The sequence below is a fragment of the Ursus americanus genome, chromosome 35 (assembly GCF_024610735.1).
Source record: "Ursus americanus isolate L20-20 chromosome 35, mUrsAme1.1.p, whole genome shotgun sequence".
NCBI classification, from domain to species: Eukaryota; Metazoa; Chordata; class Mammalia; order Carnivora; family Ursidae; genus Ursus; species Ursus americanus.
The window spans coordinates 11,825,569-11,844,976 of record NC_142161.1 but is presented as its reverse complement, the minus strand read 5'-3'; the positions used below and the strand labels follow the sequence as shown (position 1 = coordinate 11,844,976).

The following is a 19,408-nucleotide window of genomic DNA, read 5'->3' as shown; positions in this document are numbered from 1 at the left end:
GATATATTCCCCTCACTGTACGCTTTCAATTTAAACATAAAAATATCACTCAAGAAATGGGAAAAGGAAAAACATTTAAATACTGTGAAAATCTAGGTGAGGGTATATTCTAATCCAGAGAGAATAGGAAAAGCATCCCTACTCCAGAATCTCTTGGACTCCCTAAGACATAGGAAGGTATGGAGCAGGACTGTATTTTCAACTTACATGATTAACTTATTATCAATATCTTTTTTTTTTTTTAAGATTTTATTTATTTATTTGACAGAGACAGCCAGTGAGAGAGGGAACACAAGCAGGGGGAGTGGGAGAGGAAGAAGCAGGCTCCCAGTGGAGAAGGGAGCCTGATGCAGGGCTTGATCCCAGGACCCTGGGATCATGACCTGAGACGAAGACAGACGCTTAACCAACTGAGCCACCCAGGCGCCCCTATCAATATCTTATTATTGATCTCCATGGCCTATATAAATGTCTCAGACATGTTCTCTATATAGACTACAAAACATCACAAACATAAAACTGTAAACAAACTTGATATTTAATGAGCTCCTATTATATGCCAGTAACTGAGCTAAACAAAAAGAGTAGCATACAGTGGTAAGCAAAACAGACTTGATCCTTGCCCTCCTGGAGCTTGCACGCTAATTAGAGAAACAGACTGAACAATTACTAGTACAAAAATCTGCTTTAAAAATGGAAGATGGGGCGCCTGGGTGGCACAGTCATTAAGTGTCTGCCTTCGGTTCAGGGCGTGATCCCAGCGTTCTGGGATCGAGCCCCACATCAGGCTCCTCTGCTATGAGCCTGCTTCTTCCTCTCCCGCTCCCCCTGCTTGTGTTCCCTCTCTTGCTGGCTGTCTCTTGCTGTCGAATAAATAAATAAAATCTTAAAATAAATAAATAAATAAAATAAAACCGGAGGAGCTACTCTGGAAGCAAAGTACAGAGGATTATGAGAGTGTAGAACAGACAGAACTACATCTACCCTGGGAATCACAGAGGAGTTCCTTGAGGAAATATGTGACCTAAAAGTTAAAGAACAAGCAGGTAAAAACAAGGAGAAGAGGAGGGAAAACTCTCAAGACTGAAGTAGGGAGCACAAGTCTCCTTTAAGGAATTGAAAGTCCAGCATGGTTGAGGTATGGTGTGAGTGGTGTGTGATTTTTCCAGCAGGTCACAGAGCACTAAACATAAATAAAAAAACTATTTTGCTAAACTGACTACATTAAAATTAATAACTTAATTGGAAGATACAATTAAGAGAGTGAAAAGGCAAGCTATAAAGCAGGAGATGGGATTTATAATACACATCCATGACAAAGGGCTTTTATCCGGAATATTAAAGAACTCTATAAACCAACAAGAGAACATCAGAAATTAAAAAATGGGCAAGACTTAACAGGCACTCCTTAAAAGAGGGTATCCAAAGACCAACAAACTTGAAGTTTTCAACTTCACTATCATCAGAGAAATGCAAATTAGAACCACAATGAGATATCACACATTTATGCTTAAGACCTGATTAGAACAGATGAATGTCTCTACAACAACAACAACAACAAATACCAAATCTTGGTGAGGACACAAAGCAAGTAAAACTCACAGCTTTAGCTGAGTGTGAACTGCTACAACCATTTTGGAAAACTGGAAAATTTTTTATTTAAATTCAATTTAATTAACATATACTGTATTATTAGTTTCAGAGGTAGAATTTAGTGATTCATCAGTTGTGTGTAACACCCAGTGCTCATTACTTCTTCAAGTGCCCTCCTTAATGTCCATCACCCAGTTATCCCATTCCCCCACCCCTCTCCCCACCAGCAACCCTCAGTTTGTTTCCTACAGTTAAGAGTCTCTTATGGTTTGTCTCCCTCTCTGATTTCGTCGTTTTATTTTTTCCTCTCTTCCCCTATGATCCTATTTTTTTTTCTTAAATTCCACATGAGTGGGATCATGTAACTGTCTTTCTCTGATTGACTTATTTCGCTTAGCATAGTACTCTCTAATTCCATCCACATCATTGCAAATCACCAGTTGCTTTTATTTATTTATTTAGTTAGTTAATTTTATTTTAGCAAGTATGGCAAGCGTGTAGTGGTATCTCATTGTGCTGGACTGTTCAAATCATTAATCTGTTTATACTGGGAACTACAGTTCTTAGAATCTTCCTTCCTTTATGGCTTCTTGTTAGAATTCCCTAAAAGTGAAGTGACATGAGATTCAGCAGGTGGAAGTGAAGCCATAGGCATTACACTCTATAGTTTCCTTTGGCTAGAGGTGGGGAAAGCAATTTGTAGGAGTGCAGGTGTATTCCAGTTTGTCCTCTTTCTTCCTGATATTGGGCCCATCCTCTGCACTGTGGCTTTAATTTGCGTTGCCGTAATTACTAAAGAAGTTGAGCATATTTTTACATGTTTATTGGTCATTTGTATATTCTCCTCTGTGAAGTGTTCAACTCTCTTGTCTATTTTTTCCATTGATTACATGGGTTTGTTTTTTTTTTAACTGTAAGAATTCCTAGTGTTTTTCAATATAATTCCTTTGTTGATTGATTCTCAACTTTGATATTGGTTTCATGTTGAAATGATAACATTTTAATACACTAAGTATATTATTAAAATTAAGGTCATCTGGGGTTTTTTGTACATTTTAAAATATGGCTACTAAAAATTTTTAAATGACACTTATGACTTGCATTACATTTCTATTGGACAGCACTGTTGTAAACAACTGAAGAGTGGCCATAGAACCGATTTGGTAGTTCTCCTATTTTACGTTGTTTCAAGGTCCTAAAGATGCACAAAAACATTTATGAGGGCCAGTGATTTATGAGTATTTTTGAAAATTGAAGAAACATGAAACATTAGCCTTCAAGACTATATAGGAAAGATAAACTGTCAAGTTTCTTTGCTTTTAGTTGAAATTACATCAACTGAGTGTGATAACACACACAAATACTTATTTAATTAGAAAGAGAAAACAAATTACTTATTAAGATATGCAGAGCATGTAGCAGACAACTTTTTCAAACCACAGGGTTTGCTGGAAGAAACTTCAGAAGAGAACCTTGAGTATTAAAGAGATTAGAAAACACGATGCTAGTTTTTAAGAGTAGTGCTCTATAATCAATGTGTTTTGAACAGGAGCAGTTAATATAATAAGAAAGAACATTAGAATATCCATATGACACTTTTATTCATAAAAATTCTCTTAAATAGGAAAGACCATCCCTTACTGTCCCCCCCAAATGCCTTATACTGTGTGACTACTTCATGTGTTGCTAAGCTGTTTGTTTATTATATAGCTATTTTGTATATCTTCGATAGCAGAAACATTAGAAAACAGATGCTTTGCCAGAGCTTAATTTGCATAATACCACTGAGATGCAGCTGTAAGCATGCTCAGTCATTTTTTAATGTCTCATCAAAATATAAGATTTTTTGTCAATCAGACTCAAATAAAAAAAAATTTTAAGAGGAAAAAATATTAAGATCCTTATCTCTTTTTACCTCAGCTAGTTTTACTGAAAGAAAGTAAATGCTACATGCCTGCTTAACATCAGCCACCACAAACCTTTTACATGTTATTTTTACGTTATTCCAATCCGTCACTGGCTCAGAAGGGTACTTCTTTTATTAACTTTAAAAAAATTGACTCTCTTGAAATATCAACATTGCTCTGAAATATTGGATTTTTGTGTCCAACTGAATTGAATTAAGCAAGCTCAAAAGGCCCCAATTTTAATTTCTTCTTGGCATTTTAAATCCAGATTCAGGTAAGTAATAAGTAAGATTTTCAGGCTACTATATAATCCAATTTCTCAAGGTTACAATCAGGTTAAATTCTTGCTGGTTGGAATTTGTCATAGGATTAAAACTATGATTTAAGAAAAAATGAGGAGAAATTGACTGTTAAATAGAGAATGAATAATAACTGAAATAGATTAGATTCTTAAGTGCTATTCAGTTCTCCATTAGCCTTGAACCAGTTTTTAGTATATTCCTTGAAGTATACAAATATAATTTTTTTAAGATTTTCATTTATTTTAGAGAGAGAGAGAGAGCATGAGTGAGCACAGTGGGGAGGGGCAGAGGGAGAGGGAGGAGTCTGAGGTGCGGCTCTATCCCATGACCCTGAGATCACCGCCTGAGCCGAAATCAAGAGTTGGATGCTTAACTGACTGGGCCACCCAGGTGCTCCCAAATGTTATAATTTTTAAAAATGAGATGGGTTTTTCTAATTTTTCTTTCAGAAGAAGTAGTTTGGCATGAAAAGAACAATGAATGGGGAAACCTGCATTCATGTTCCTTTCAGGGACCGACTAAACAGCATGGGTCCATGAGGTACAATTCAACTTCTTTATGTCTTGAATTCCAAAATGAGGGTTTACAACAAATGATGATCTCTATAATAATGACCCCTAAAATCTACCATTAAAACAGTGACATTCAGAGCCACCTTTATAGTACATGTATATATAATTTAGATATATATATATAATCTCATGTAACTGCCATAAAAATATATATATAATCTCATTTAACTGCCATAACGACCTATGAGATGAGTCACAAAACACTGAAGCTATATTATTTGCTCAAGATGACACAGTTAGTAAATAACAAAGCCAAAATTTAAACCAGCTGGGTCACTGGTATGTATGCAGAAGTCACCAAAAAAGAAGACAAGCAAATGGACTCGAGGATTTTGTTCATGAAACTAGGTGGCCTGAAACAATGATGAGTCAATACAGTTTAGCAGGGAGATTTAGCATAGTACTTAAGAGCACAGTTATAAAGGAAGGCCTAATTTGAACCCTTTTCACACTAACTGCTGCAATCTAGGAGGCTTTAGACTTCACTTCCTTCCCCTGGTCATGGAACTCCCCTTCCCTAGAACACCCTCATTATACCTCTCTTGACTATCACCTGAACCTATGGCCCCTTAACTCCTTCCCATTTTTCAATTCACCCATTTCCTGTCTCGCTTGCCCACCTAGACAATCAGAACCCAATGGTAAGCAAATTTAATGGAAACTCCTCTTGTTCCCTGAAAATTCTTTCCTTGTGGTATTCTACCACGTCCATACTACTAAATTCTGGATTATTAGTTTTGGATAATCCAGAAACAGCAGTTAAAAATGTGGGCTCTGGAAAGCACACTGCTTGGGATAGGAGCCCAGATGCCCACTAAACAGACAGGTAACCTTATGTGAGTTATTTGATCTTCTGTACCACGGTTTCCTCATCTGCAAAATGACAGAAATAATGTTATCTATCTCACAGGGTTGCTGTGAGGGTCATATTACTTTAATTCATGTAAATCACATAGAACAGCATTCTAATTAAACACATTCATGGACTTCTAAGAGATCCCAAGGCAAGACACAAATGAGCATACAACTTTGGTCTCTGAGATGTAATTATGGCCAAGATACAGAAGGCTACCCAGTTTTATAAAGGTTATCAATAAAGAAAAGTCACTTTTCTAAAAGTGGAAAAATTAACCAATTGTGAAAAAGAAAGCCACATGTGATATCATGTGCAAACTAATTAGTGTGTTCCTAGAAAGAATTCGAACAGGACTTTGTAAGGCCTCTATAGCCAATAATGAAAATTCTTCAAATACATCAAAGGTATAAGACTTCCCAGAGAACCAAATGAAACCAGTTGATAATCACAGAGGAAAAACTATGCTCAAGGAGGAAAGGAGAGAATAAATATGTCACTTGCCTCGACTGTCACATAAGATTACTTATCTCTAAATTGTTTCTTAAGGCAGGTCAGCTTGAGGTATTAAATACAATAGGACAGGGGATGCTTGGGTGGCTCAGTCGGTTAGGCATCTGCCTTCGGCTCAGGTCATGATCCTGGGGTCCTGGAATTGAGCCCTGCATCAAGCTCCCTGCTCAGCAGGGAGTCTGCTTCTCCCTCTCCCCCTGCTTGTACTCTCTCTGCCAAATAAATAAATTTTAAAAATTTAAAAAATAAATAAATAAAGGGACTTTTGTGGTCTAACAGACAAACTAGACAGATGCTAAAAAAGCTCTAAGACAGGTATCATGAGTTTTGAAGATATTCAAGGGTGAAGGTGTGGAACTCCAGGTCCAAATGATTACCTTAACTACCATAAATGGCTATTCAGAAAAATAATAAACCACAACTCTGATCCTCATTGCTAAGACAACGTGTAGGGTCTGTGACAATGAAAATGAAAAGCAATGGAAAATGGAAAGAAAACATTGATAAGAATCATCTGTTTTAGGTCCTAAGATCACCTAATTTTTCTTAGAAGAAAATATAATCATTAACTGTTATAAATAAATAAAAGTTTCACACCACAGTATTTTTTTCTTTGATTTTTTGTTTGTTTTTAACCAGCAGGAAAAGTAAACCACAGGAATAGCAAAATTCCTATCTCCCTTTTTAAAATAAATATTTGCAAGCCTGAAATAGTTACAGAACTTTCAGAATTATTTACACAGGGGAAAAAAAAAGTAAGTTCAGTGACTAGCATTAGGCTTTAATCTATACTTTGTTTCCAGGTCAACTGTAGCAGACAGGTACCTGTTGACCTAAGCCCATGATCTCATCTTCCTTGGCTCATAGCTAACCTACATTTCTTGGGCTCCTTGAGAAGTGTGACATGTGACCACATGACTAAGTTTTAGTGAAATGTGAACAGACATGTATGTATGTCTGGTCCATAAAAATCTCCACATGCATGCCTCTGTGCTATCTTTCCCTGGCTCAAATGAGGATGGCCCCAAAGGAGGGCTTAGAACTCACATTTGAACATGGCAGAGGCTACAGTGGCCTAAATGACTTCCTGGAGGAAGACCACCCTGCTCACCTGTTCATCTATGAGTACTGTTACACGAGCAAGAAATAAACTGCTATTGTATTTGCATCATTCTATATTTTGAGGTTTATTTGTGACAGCAATGAACTGGATTAAATAATACCGATTTTATTTTTTAATTTTTTAAAATAATGCAAATTTCAAATCATTTTAGATACTATATAACTTTAGCAATTTAATCTATATGAAGAGAATGGTTTAGGCTCAAATGAAGTACTCAAGGGGTGAGGAAATCTCAGACACTATTCACCTACATTTTTAATAATTTCTTGTTAAAATTCTTATTAGCAAATAAGGGACTAGTCAAAATATGTAGGCCAAATACATAAATATATATGAATTACAAATTTATCTGTTTCATCATATTATTCTAAAAGTAATTATAATAAGCAACATTAATTACATTGATATTGGTTGGTCAGCTTGTGCCAAACACTGTACTAAGCCCTCTGTGGGCATTATCTCATTTATTTCTCACGTCAAACTTCTGAAGGAAACAGTATTATAATTTCCACATTATGAATTAAATAACTTGCTTAGATCATACAGCTACAAAGTGACAGACCTAGGATTTGAACTCTAAGCATTCGGACTCCTAAGTTCATTCTCTCACCACTATGGAAAAATGCCTCTCCAAGTAACACCCTGTTGCCTAAAAAATTACTGTAAAATTTCTAAACTAATTTAATTTGCAACCATAAAAGAGGTTATATATGTATTAAGGAATATAGCTCTCTCAATGCTAAAAAAAAAAATCAATCTGTGTGTAAGAGGCTACAAATACACAGGTTAATAAATCTGTTTCTGTGAGGAGAAGGGATGGTCACATACATCATGTGATGTGAATAGTACTAAAAAGGCCAACACCAAATCATTTTCTCTACCAGTCTCTTCCCTGCCAAACAGTTTTAAATCACAACCCTCACAGAGAATAAAGGCAGGAATTTGTGACTGAGAATCTAACCTCTTATTTCTACCTCACTGTCATCCTGAGCAAAAAACTAGCTCCTGGTAGATTTATTAATGGCAGCCTAACTCTTAAAATCCCTTCGATTTCTGCCATTTTTTTTTCTAACCACCCTACACTATGTAATCAATTGCCAAGCCTGTCAATTCTTCCTTCAAAATGTCAACTACACTTATTCCCCTTTTCATTTTCAATGCTGTTATTCTAGATCAGACCCTTACTCCCTATCACCTATACCACTGTTTTCACAAATTATTAGAACTATCTTACTATAAGAGAAATATTTTAAATCTTGATCCAATATAAATGCACACTTATATGTATATATAACTGAGACCAAATCTTTATGAAATAACACTTTGTCTTCCTAAGAGCAGTTCACCCTGATATTGTTTAAAAACTTTGGTTTTGGGGCGCCTGGGTGGATCAGTAGGTTAACCATCTGCCTTCAGCTCAGGTTGTGATCCTGGAGTCCTGGGATCGAGTCCTGCATCGGGCTCCCTGCTCAGCAGGGAGTCTGCTTCTCCCTCTCCCTCTGCTGTTGTGCTTTCTCTCTCTCTCTCCTTTTCTCTCTGTCAGAAATAAATAAATAAATAAATAAATAAATAAATAAATAAATAAATAATCTTTAAAAAGAATTCTAAAACCTTTGGTTTCATCTCTCACTATATCGGTTTCAAGACTCATTGGTGGGTCACAATCTGCAGTGTGAGTAACTCTGACCATTGCAAATGCTTCCTTAATGCTTTTGCTTTCCTGGCTCCTGTTCTTTCTATTCATTTCCACCAAATTAAATATATATTTTTTAATTTTTTATTTATTTATTTTTTTTAAAGATTTTATTTATTTGACAGGGATAGAGACAGCCAGCGAGAGAGGGAACACAAGCAGGGGGAGTGGGAGAGGAAGAAGCAGGCTCCTAGCGGAGGAGCCTGATGTGGGGCTCGATCCCATAACGCCGGGATCACGCCCTGAGCCGAAGGCAGACGCTTAACCGCTGTGCCACCCAGGCGCCCCTCCACCAAATTAAATATTTTTAAAGCTCCATCTAATGAAGTTTATTTCCCAACCAACATTATTTATGGACTCCTTTAAAAATCTCAAGAAGCAAGTCCAAATCCTTAGCTCAGTGGTTAAAGCTCTACCAAAGCTGGGCCTAGCAGAGCCACACCGAAACATATTACTTCAACCACAGACAAACTGAACAACCCTGAACACAATTTGGGATTTCCTGATTCTTTTCAGGCTAAATTCTGTCCCTGCTCTACTCCCCTGATAAGCTATGAAAATCCTACTCCATTCATTCATTCTGCATATATTTAGTAAGCAGCTATATGTTCTTGGCACAAAGAGAGACAAGGGGTCCCTTTACTCAGAGCTTACAGCATGGCACTACAAATGTGAAAGTACTGACAAATATGAAAACAGTTTAAAAACAGGAAATAGTGTTAATAGATCACACACTAGAACGCGTTCATCTGGTTAACAGGGACAGGACAGTCTCCCAGAGAAAGAACCATTTAATCTAAGTATCAAAGGATAAAAAGGAGCTACCAAGTGAAAAATGAGGGTAAAGGGATCTCATGGGGAGAAACAGCATGCTCAAGGCCATGAAGAAACAAACTCTGTGGGAATCTAAAAGAACTGGACGATGACCAGTTTCACTGTGGCAGAGGGAATGCAAGGGAGAGTGGCCTGTGAGCTGGGGATAAAGACAATAGCAGATTGCGACTGGCATCATACGCCTGCATTACACCAGGTAACTGAGCATTTAAAAATATTTAAGGCATGTTTTCTTGCCCTCCAGGAACTCACTTCTGTAGAGACTGATAAGTAAACTGTAGTGGGATAAAAGCCAAACCAGATATATGTTCAAGTAGTTCAGGGAAAGATTAACCTTTTTTGGGAGTTTGATAAAAGCTTCCTAGAGAAAGTAATGGCTGAGCAGGGATTTGGAAGGTGAATATGAGTTCCCAACCTAACAGTGGCTTATCAGGAAAGGGACCAGGACATGCAAAATAACAGGGACGTGAAAAAAATCATGACTTTTCCATGAAAGCCCTACTTTAATAGCCCAAAGAAGAAAGTGTTCTCGTGTTCTTCAGAATTCAGGGCCCCTTTACCATAATGGAACTAGTCTACAGGATGATAAGGTACTTGACCAAAAAAGTTTCATTCTTCTTCTTTTTTTCCTAATCAACAAGGGAACTTATCACAGTACTTTGCTTATAGAAAGCATTCAATAGGAGTAAATATAAATTTATAAAATAAACTATTTATTGAATTAAAATTAACTAAGGGATCCCTATGTACAGAAGGAATAAGAGAGGAAATATACTTTAATATATTTTTCAGGAGCTGGGAAGGAGACTGCCCAAGAAGTCAGGGCTGGATAGTGAAACCCTGTACTCTAAAACTTCAAATGGTAGAAGGGCTCCAAAATGAGGTGCCCGGGCCTCCACCGTAGAAGCAGCAATAAAAATGGGTAAAAATGACACAAGGCAAGAAGTATTCACAGTTTAAAATGTGTAAGATTGAAAAAAATTTATTATTTAAAAAAACAGTCCATCTACAAACACTGAGACAATCAAGGATCTGGCAGAGCTGATATGATTTCAGGTGGAGAACAAAGAATTTCATAGTTCATCTCTTCTTTTCCTTCCCCTATCCAAGCCTTGAGGTTTTTTCTTTTTAAGATTTTATTTATTTACTTGAGAGAGAGAGAGTGAGTGAGAGAGACAGAGCACACGAGTGGGGGGAGGGGCAGAGGGAGAAGCAGACTCCTTGCTGAGAAGGGAGCCCGATGCGGGGCTCCACCCCAGGACCCTGGGATCATGAGCTGAAGGCAGATGCTTAACCAACTGAGCCACCCAGGCGCCCCAAGCCTTGAGTGTTAAGAAACCATTTAAATTAACTTCAAAATGTTCTTGGAGACATTACTAAACTCTGTCCATACCAATGAATTCCAATGACATCATTGTTTCCATGGTAACTAATGCACTTCAAAAGGGGAAAAAACAGAAAGCAAGACCAAAAACCAGGGAAAAAATGAAATAAAGTGGTATAAACAAAGCATAATATTACTCCTTTGCATTTATGGAACACTTTCTAATTTCAAATGCTTTGCCATTACTTAGACTCCAAGGCTCTTAAATGACAGAAAGATCTCAGAAGTCATCAAATCCATATCCCTCTCATAGCCAGGATTCCTTTTACAATGTAGCTGCACCATGGTTGTCTAATTGTTTACAGAGCTCATTGCTGGAAAGTTCTCTCATTCACTTGCAAAGATTTCTTGTTCTGCAGGTTTAAGAGATGATTAAGATATTCTACCTCCTTTTAAAATTTTTGCTGTTTCGAGAGCACATAATTGAAACACAGGGGTGGAAAAAAAAAGGGTTATAATAAAGACGAAGTGAAAAGAGCCAACTTGGAAAGATTATGCATTTCTGATGACTTTTACTTTTATTCCACTTCAGTCCTACACAGCCATGACCAACCACACCTTGAGCCTTGTCATGACCAAGAACTATCCCAACTTTGCAAACTTAAACTCCAACATTAACTTTCTGATCACAAAAGCTCTTTCATTCCCTAACACCGCACTAGTCCTATGAGCTTTATGCAGCCCAAGATCCTTCATTTGAAATATTTCCTCAGTATAGTTCCTCACTGATATCTTCAACTTTTATTCTCAGTGACACCCACTTAGCAATAGCCTAAGCTGGACTTAGTCACCATCCCTCTTCCTCATTGTTATGTTCCACAGGAGTCTCTGTTCCATCCTTTGTCCCTTTATCCTAGGGTGTAGAGAAAAGTCTGTCAGAACAATTATGAGATTGTTTGCCTCTTTACGTATAGGGCAGTAAGTATCAGGTGCTGCAGGTAAGTGAAAATAACCTAAAGACTAAAAGGTACATATGCTGAATCTGCCAACTATGGTAATTAGACCCCCAGCCAGCAAAGTGCATGTAAAACCCACCCCACAGTCATAGTCACATCAAGTGACAGCATCAGTTCAAATAGTCTCTAGGTGTACAAAATGATAATTTACAGAGTGGGGAATAAAAAGTGCTGGTTTCCGCTTTTTAAAAAACTGTTCCCTCAAGAATTTCATGATACTTTTAAGTAAACTGGCCACATGCCTCTACCCTCATCTTCCAGAATGAGAAATTAAGAATTCACTGATATGCTGATAGGATGACTATTATCCTTGAAGTGGCAATAACAGACCATTGGCCCTGTTACCTAATTTCTGCTAGAAAGAAGGATTATGTATTACTTGTTCTCATAATTTTTGGTAGATAGCCTTCTCTCTTTCTGCCGATTTCTATTTTAAAATCCAACATAAGTATTCTTATTCAGTTATTTGGGAAGGTATTACTCATACCTAGTTTATCTTGGAGGGCGGGCAAAATAGGAAGTCACATAGCTCAAACTATGTGCTTTATTGAGACATTTTTCTGAGGTGTACCCTTGGTTACCATTGTTTTAAAATTTTTCTAAGCTAAAATTCACAACAGAGAATACCATGGGGGTTTTATCACTCATTTATCCAAATATAAAGACTGGCCTTAAACACTTCCTGATCACGGGAATACGCTCAGATCATGCTTATCAGGCTCCTCCATTTTCCTAAGGCAATATGGCTCTAGTGCAGAGCACCACAGCTTGTTAGTACACACAGCTCTGAACTAACTGGCAAGGGAGAAGAGGTACCCGTCAAAGAGGATCACCTCAACTCCACTACTCTACTGTTTTATACTTTCCAGACACTCTCCTGAGAGGAAAACATTGATGAAAGAGAGTCCATTCGTGCTAGTGCATCACTAGATCTTACACCATGTCAGTTTCATTGAAGAATTCATTTAGGGGTTTTTTGTCGGTAATATCTGCAAGTATTTGGAGAAGTAGTACTTGGTCACAAAACTCATACCTGAAAGATGTTTTAGAATTCTTTTTAAAAATATTTTAATTCAATTAAAATTTTTCTTGATCAATATAATGTATATACGTTTGCACTTATATGTGTGTTATTAAAGTAACCATGAAGATGAAGTAGAGTTTTCATATAGATTTCTGCACAGAACTAAGTTAAAATTTAGACTGTGTTTCTCAGTGACTTGCTTCTTCAGTTAGAGTGTTCTGTATTGTAATAATGAAGCTGTAACTGCTTACAGGCACATGGACTTTTCGAAACATCTCAGCACCCTTGCGTGCGTCCATCAGCGCAATGTCCTGGGGCGTGGAGACAATCACAGCACCTAACCAACAGAAAACAAAACAAAGAGAAAGTAAAATGATGCCATCATTTAATTCTTTATAGAAAGAGTACTTCCACAATTATATTGCTTACGTGCTAAAAGAGTCTACTACATTAACTATTTAGGTAATTTGTATAAAATTTAGGTACATAAATGGGAAAGATGAGGGGATATCTACCCTGCCTAGTTTTGACTTCTCACTTTAAAAATAACAACTGACTGACCAATGATTCAAGATCACAGCTACATCATCAGGACTTTCTTCCCATTCAGACAATGTGCTAGTTTGAAGATGCATAAGACAGGCCCTACTTTCAAGAAGCTAACAATCTACTTGGAAAATCCAAAAAAATTAAAGATTACAACACAATGCGCTAAGCAATGTAGCGGAGTATGCCTCGATACTATGGAGTTAAAAAGGAGAAATAAAGGAAAGATAACTAATTCATTCTAGGGGTCAGAATGGCAAAGGTGATAATGGATGGGGTGAAAAAGCAGGAGATAAGGAGCAGCAATAGAAGAAAGGTTTCAGAAAGAGGTGATTCCTGAGCTGAGTCCTAAAAGTTTGTATTAAAGAAACTCACTAGTTTAGAATGCACTGTAGAGAATAGTTTGGTGGGGGTAAAACCAGAAGCTGTGGCAGAAATTGAGATGCAAAACAATGGTGGCCTAAATGAAGGCAGTGCCAAAAGTGGGTGGAGATAGAGGCTTTCCTAGGTTTCCACTATGACCCTGCAGAAACCAGAAGGTTCTATGACATAGTGTTTTGAGAAAAAGTATAGTGTAAACTTTTAAGTAGAAATACCAGAGGGCTGGTTATGATTTGCAGCTTGTGATTTCTTAAATTTTGTGGGTTCTTCTAGATGATAACCTGAAAAATAATTAACATAAACATATTCTACATGATCTGGATGACCATCATCTTCTAACTAAACACACTGACATGACGTTTCAGAGCTCCAAACCATCAAATTGGCACCAAGTGGTAGTACTTCATCACGACTAATGAAAACAGGTAGCATCAACAGTAATAATGCACTAGACCAAATGAAGGTCAAATGATACTACAAAGAATTGTCTGAAGGGACATTTTGACCAAGTCAAACTAAAGACAAGTAGCAGAGGAACCACGTTAGCACAAAGCACATGGCAATATAGGCCTGCCAAACTCAAAAGAACAGGTGCTACACGAGTCAGCTACAAATTCATCTTGCAATCAGTATTTTCATTTCAGTCAAAACCCCCTCCATCTTTCATATTAAATTAATGTCATTAATTTGAATTTTATTGATTTTTTAAAGTTTTGCTGGTATTTGCTTTGTAGTATTTTTTAGATTTTAAAAAATTATGTAAGAGCTATAAGCTTAAGGAATTTATATTTACACCTAGTTAAGTAGTCTTATGATAAACATAAGTCAATATGGGGTATGGGGCAGATTATTTTTCCTTCAGAAGGAGGGCCGATTCATTGCTCAAATTCGAGAAACACCAGCTTCGGAATTCCAACAGAATGAGAATTCAAATTTTTATTCCATAGCCAACTTCTTGTGTCACTGGGGTAATAACTTAATCTCTCTGAGACTGGTGTTACTACGCCATTTTGTAGACGAGGAAACTAAATCTCAGAGAAATTATTAAATGAAACTGATGCACCTAACATGCCTGACATGATGACTAGACACACGGTAAACATTCAGTAAAAGGTAGCTGATGTCGTTGTTGCTTTTATTATCACCATTATTATCTTTATTACTGCTACTAATAAAATGTTTTGGAAGTTGCTGGGAAGGTCATTTTGTATGTGCCATCAGGCAGCTCATCCTACTTTTCAAACTGTTTCATGGGTCACTACATCCTTCTATTTTTATTTGCTCTGCCCAAGGAACCAAAAACTAGTCGACCGTTCTCTTTCCTATCTTCCAAAGATTGATGGAAATCACATCTCTGTAAAAATTATACTCAACTCTACTCCACAGATCCAATATACGTCCACCACTTGCCACCTTCTAGGTTCTGTTATCAATCTATTTCACTGTTTTTCCATACCCAGGCATTTGGAAGGAATCTGATTCCAGTTCTGCCCTCATCTAGCTGTGTGATTGACCTTTGGCAAGTAACTCAGAATCACTCTAGGTCTCAGTTTCCTTAGCTATAAAATTAATGCAAGGACTAGACAGTCTCCAAGGTCTCAGCTAGCTCTAATTATAAGCTTTAGCACTGCCTCTTAACTATAGTTTCCAAAACCACTCCTGTTCATCCTGACTGCTCAGTAAACCTATAAGTGAATGTGAAATGCTACCCTACTCCAAGAATAACGGCCCCTCAATCTCAGAGTCACTCTCTTCATATAAATAAAACCTCCTTGGCTATTTCCACCAAATTCTCTCTTAATTATATACCAGTACACACAGGGAGTTTTCTATTGCATTAGCCCTAAAAAGTACTTTTAGCTTTCACAGGATACATTCATTTTATTATTTTAAAAAGCCTTTGTCTACTATCTGTATTATCACTATACAATACAATTTCATGGGCAGTTATGATTTTCTCATTTTTTAATCAAGCAAAACTGATACAATGCCATGTACAAAATGGGCACTTAACAAAAAATAGGTGATTTAAACAATTTTCCTGTATTTTCAGATCATCTATCCTGGACTACTGCTGCATGAACTCTTAGCTGCTAACTCCTTGAACTAGGAGTTAAGAGCTCTGGATTCTGGCTGTGTTTACTATGTCTTTGTAACTATATAACCTTGAATAGCTCACTAAATCTCAATACATCTCAATGAACTCTTCCACAAAATCCACCTATTTCCATTGTTCCAATTTAACTTAAAGAGATGTTCCATTAAAAAAAATACAGAATGTGAAAGTGTTTTAAAAATGTTTGGTGACATTATTTTGATAGCTATAAGATCCTAGAGAAAAGGACTGAAGTGCCTTGGTTTTCTCTGTACTTAACCCTAACACAGTATCACAAGAAAGCATCCACACTATCTGAGTTTCTTTGTAATCTAAACAGCACCATTCATACATCAATTAATAACAACTTTTTGACAAGGATAATGATCATCTTCTATGTCCCATCAAATACTTACAAAATGTAAACATTCCATTAGAACTATCAGCCATATTTATAAAAGATTTTTTGTGCGTGCCTGGGTGCCTCAGTTGGTTAAATGTCTGCCTTCAGCTCAGGTCATGATCCCTGGGTCCTGGGATTGAGCCCTATATCGGGCTCCCTGCTCAACAGGGGCCTGCTTCTCCCTCTCCCTCTGCCAACCGCACGTGGGTGCTCTCGCTCTCTCTCAAATAAATAAAATCTTTTTTTAAAAAAAGATTTTTTTCATGTAAGAGTTCTGAAGTACATGTTCTTAAATAATTAAGTTCTTAATCACAGTGTAATCGATCTTTAGGACTATTCTGAGAAAAATTTTCTAGCCGTCTTTGAAGAATACAAAAACATAACTGGCCCATGCATAAATCACTACTTCTTTTGTTGTACCAAAATTTATTTTATTTTTAAGATTTTATTTATTTATTTATTTATTTATTTATTTATTTATTTATTTATTTATTTATTTGTCAGAGAGAGCATGTGTGAGCACAAGTGGGGGAGTGGCAGGCAGAGGGAGAAGCAGGCTCCCCACAGAGCAAGGGGCCCGATTCAGGACTCGATCCCAGGACCCTGAGATCATGACCTGAGTCAGAGGCAGACACTTAACCAACTGAGCCACCCAGGTATTCCTAATGTACCAAATTTTAATACATCATATAAGTAACAATTTCAGACAGCCCTACAATGACCTTTAGAATGTATAAGGCAAAAAAAGCAAACAAATAACAAACAAAATCTCCATTAAAATTAAATTTAATCATTATTCATCAATCTGCATCACAACCTAGATTTTTTAATTTTAAAGAAATTATATCAATTTTTTTGTTACTGTATCTTTCTAAAATATGGTCTCCAAATCTGCTATTACATTTTAGCTTTATGATTCTTGACTGTCTACCTAATAAATTTTCATTTTTATCAGGGCATGAACCAATCCGAACTAGCCCAAGTTTTTCCCCTTTAATACCATCACTGATGATGCCACTTCAGTTTTCGGACGGTTAGTTTGGAAACTTGTGCTCCCTCTACTGACCATAAGGAATGTTAGTAGCAACAAAGAGAATGTTCAGTTTGCAATAAATCGAAGTATATTCTGGGGGTAAAACACAGTATCATAAAACATCTATCTCAAGAATTCCAGGGAGAATTTTCTATCCGTTTTCTAGAATAAATGTCTAAATCCAAACAACTGAATAATATTTTAAAATGTTATTTTCCAAGTTGTAATCTTTTTAAAAGGCTTTTTATCAACTGAGATTTACTATAAAAGATTATCTAGCAGATTCTGGCAAATATGTAAACATCCTAAACAATAATTATTTAGAGTATTGTTTTAATTGCTAATTCTCTTGACTATTAAGAAGAAAATCTATAACTGCATATCTGAATTTGGGTCAGAGTTCAGAGTAGTTAAACATTTAAAACTGATTATTCCAGATGTTGGGATGATCATAATTATACCACTGTGGAACTACTCAACTATGCCATTTTAAGTCTCAGGGCATAAATTATATCTAATTCCCACGCTTGATTGAGAACTTCAGTGTTGAAACCTAATATGCACAATAACAACTACTCATAATTATACCTAGATGAGTTACTCCATACCTTACAACTTTTGAGTATATCAATATAAAGTCAACTAAAACTTAAAAGAACAAATTCACTGCTACTGTTTTTATTTTTATTTTTTATTTTTTGTTGTTGTTGTTAAAAGTAGGCTCCATGCCCAGCATGAAGCCCAATGTGGGGCTTGAACTCATGACCCTGAAATCAAGACCTGGGCTGAAATCAAGAATTGGACACTTAACCAACTGAGTGAATCAGGTGCCCCAAATTAACTGCTATTCTTAATGTTCACAGTACTCTAATATTTAGTGCTGCTGATTCTCCTAGATTTAAAGATATTTGCAGTAAAATAATCATTCAACTTCTGCTAGCTTAACATAAATAATACTAAACATATCATTGTTTATTAACTACAAAGTAGACTGGCTTTGGCATTTTTTAGCTCCTCTTGTCTTTCTCCTCTGTGCCCCCAAATTTCCTTAATTATAAAAATTATTTGCTGTAAGATCAAAGAATGTCCACTAATATTAGTATGTGATTAAGTAAAACACGATTAAAAAGGTCTATCTATCTCAAATGTATCCACAGGCCGTGTTTCAACAGGAAATATAAATAATTCTTTCATGAGTCACAGTTTTGGACTCTACGCCCCATTCCAATAGAAAATTGACTACAGTCACAAAGGGAATATGTTTTATTAATTTAAAGATCAATCATTATTTTGCTCACTTTAGAAATGAATTATGGCACAGGAAATTTGTAAATGGCTGTCAAAAAGAATTATAAAAACACAACAATTAGTGGGAACCACAGTATTTCAAAATTACCAGTGAGAGAGAGTGTGTGCACTCAGGAACTTTAATAAGAATTCAAGTTTGTCAAAGGAATCTAGATGCATATCTGCTACTTAGGGACAAAGACTGCTCTTCAATAATAGAGTTAACAGGTAGTGGGCTTCCAATCACCTCACCATAATGATGTTGAAGAAGAATTCACCAGGGCTACCCAGACTGCTGGTCACTAAGGAACCACTCAGGACAAGTGAGACTTTCAGAGATTTTAAAGAGCCTGAGCTGGAAACAAACAGCTCATACTCTTCATTCACGCTCTCTTCCTCTCTTATTCTCTTCCTCCCCTCACTTTTGATGTTTCCAGTAAAGTTAAGATAAAATCCTTGCTTCTTTCCGGTCTTAACTCCATCTTTAAAGCTGATCAGTAAATACCTTGGGGAGCCTACTTGTTGTATACCTAGGTCTCTGCAACTCAGAAAGAAAGCTCTTTTGCTCTTCTGTGAGAGTCTGTTCATGTTGTACTCTTAGATTTAATATTTTCATTTCAAATTCTGTTAGGTGCATGGATAGCTCACCCTGCCCATGCTCACAGTGAGCTACCACCAAAGGCTGTTTGTTTAATAATGAAACACATTCCTTTTATACATCTTCTTGCTCTAATATAAACTCCAGAGAGGAGAATTACTACTCCCCGATTACCCTAACTTTATTTAACCAGGTACGTCTCAGGAAATAGAGACTGAGACTTAATATGGAAAAGCTTTGCTCCATTTCCAAATACCATCACACCTGAGATACGAAAACATTCTTCAGAGCTAAACTTCAGATTTTGATCA

The 19,408-nt window shown here is 36.6% G+C and overlaps 1 protein-coding gene across 4 annotated transcripts in view; it reads right to left on the bottom strand.

Annotated features, from left to right (window-relative positions):
• Positions 1-19,408, bottom strand: part of NUBPL (NUBP iron-sulfur cluster assembly factor, mitochondrial) — a 237,151-nt gene that overhangs the window by 40,081 nt on the left and 177,662 nt on the right. For 3 of the 4 annotated variants that reach the window (XR_015723103.1, XM_087859100.1, XM_045802595.2), the window contains exon 8: positions 13,006-13,091. Coding sequence is in view for 3 of the 4 variants with exons in the window: in XM_087859100.1 (XP_087715226.1) it covers positions 13,006-13,091 (86 nt within the window). In the remaining variant the exon portion in view is untranslated. Of the gene's footprint in view, positions 1-4,535; positions 8,400-13,005; positions 13,092-19,408 lie in introns of those variants that run through there. The other variant, XM_087859099.1, reaches the window with a different exon arrangement.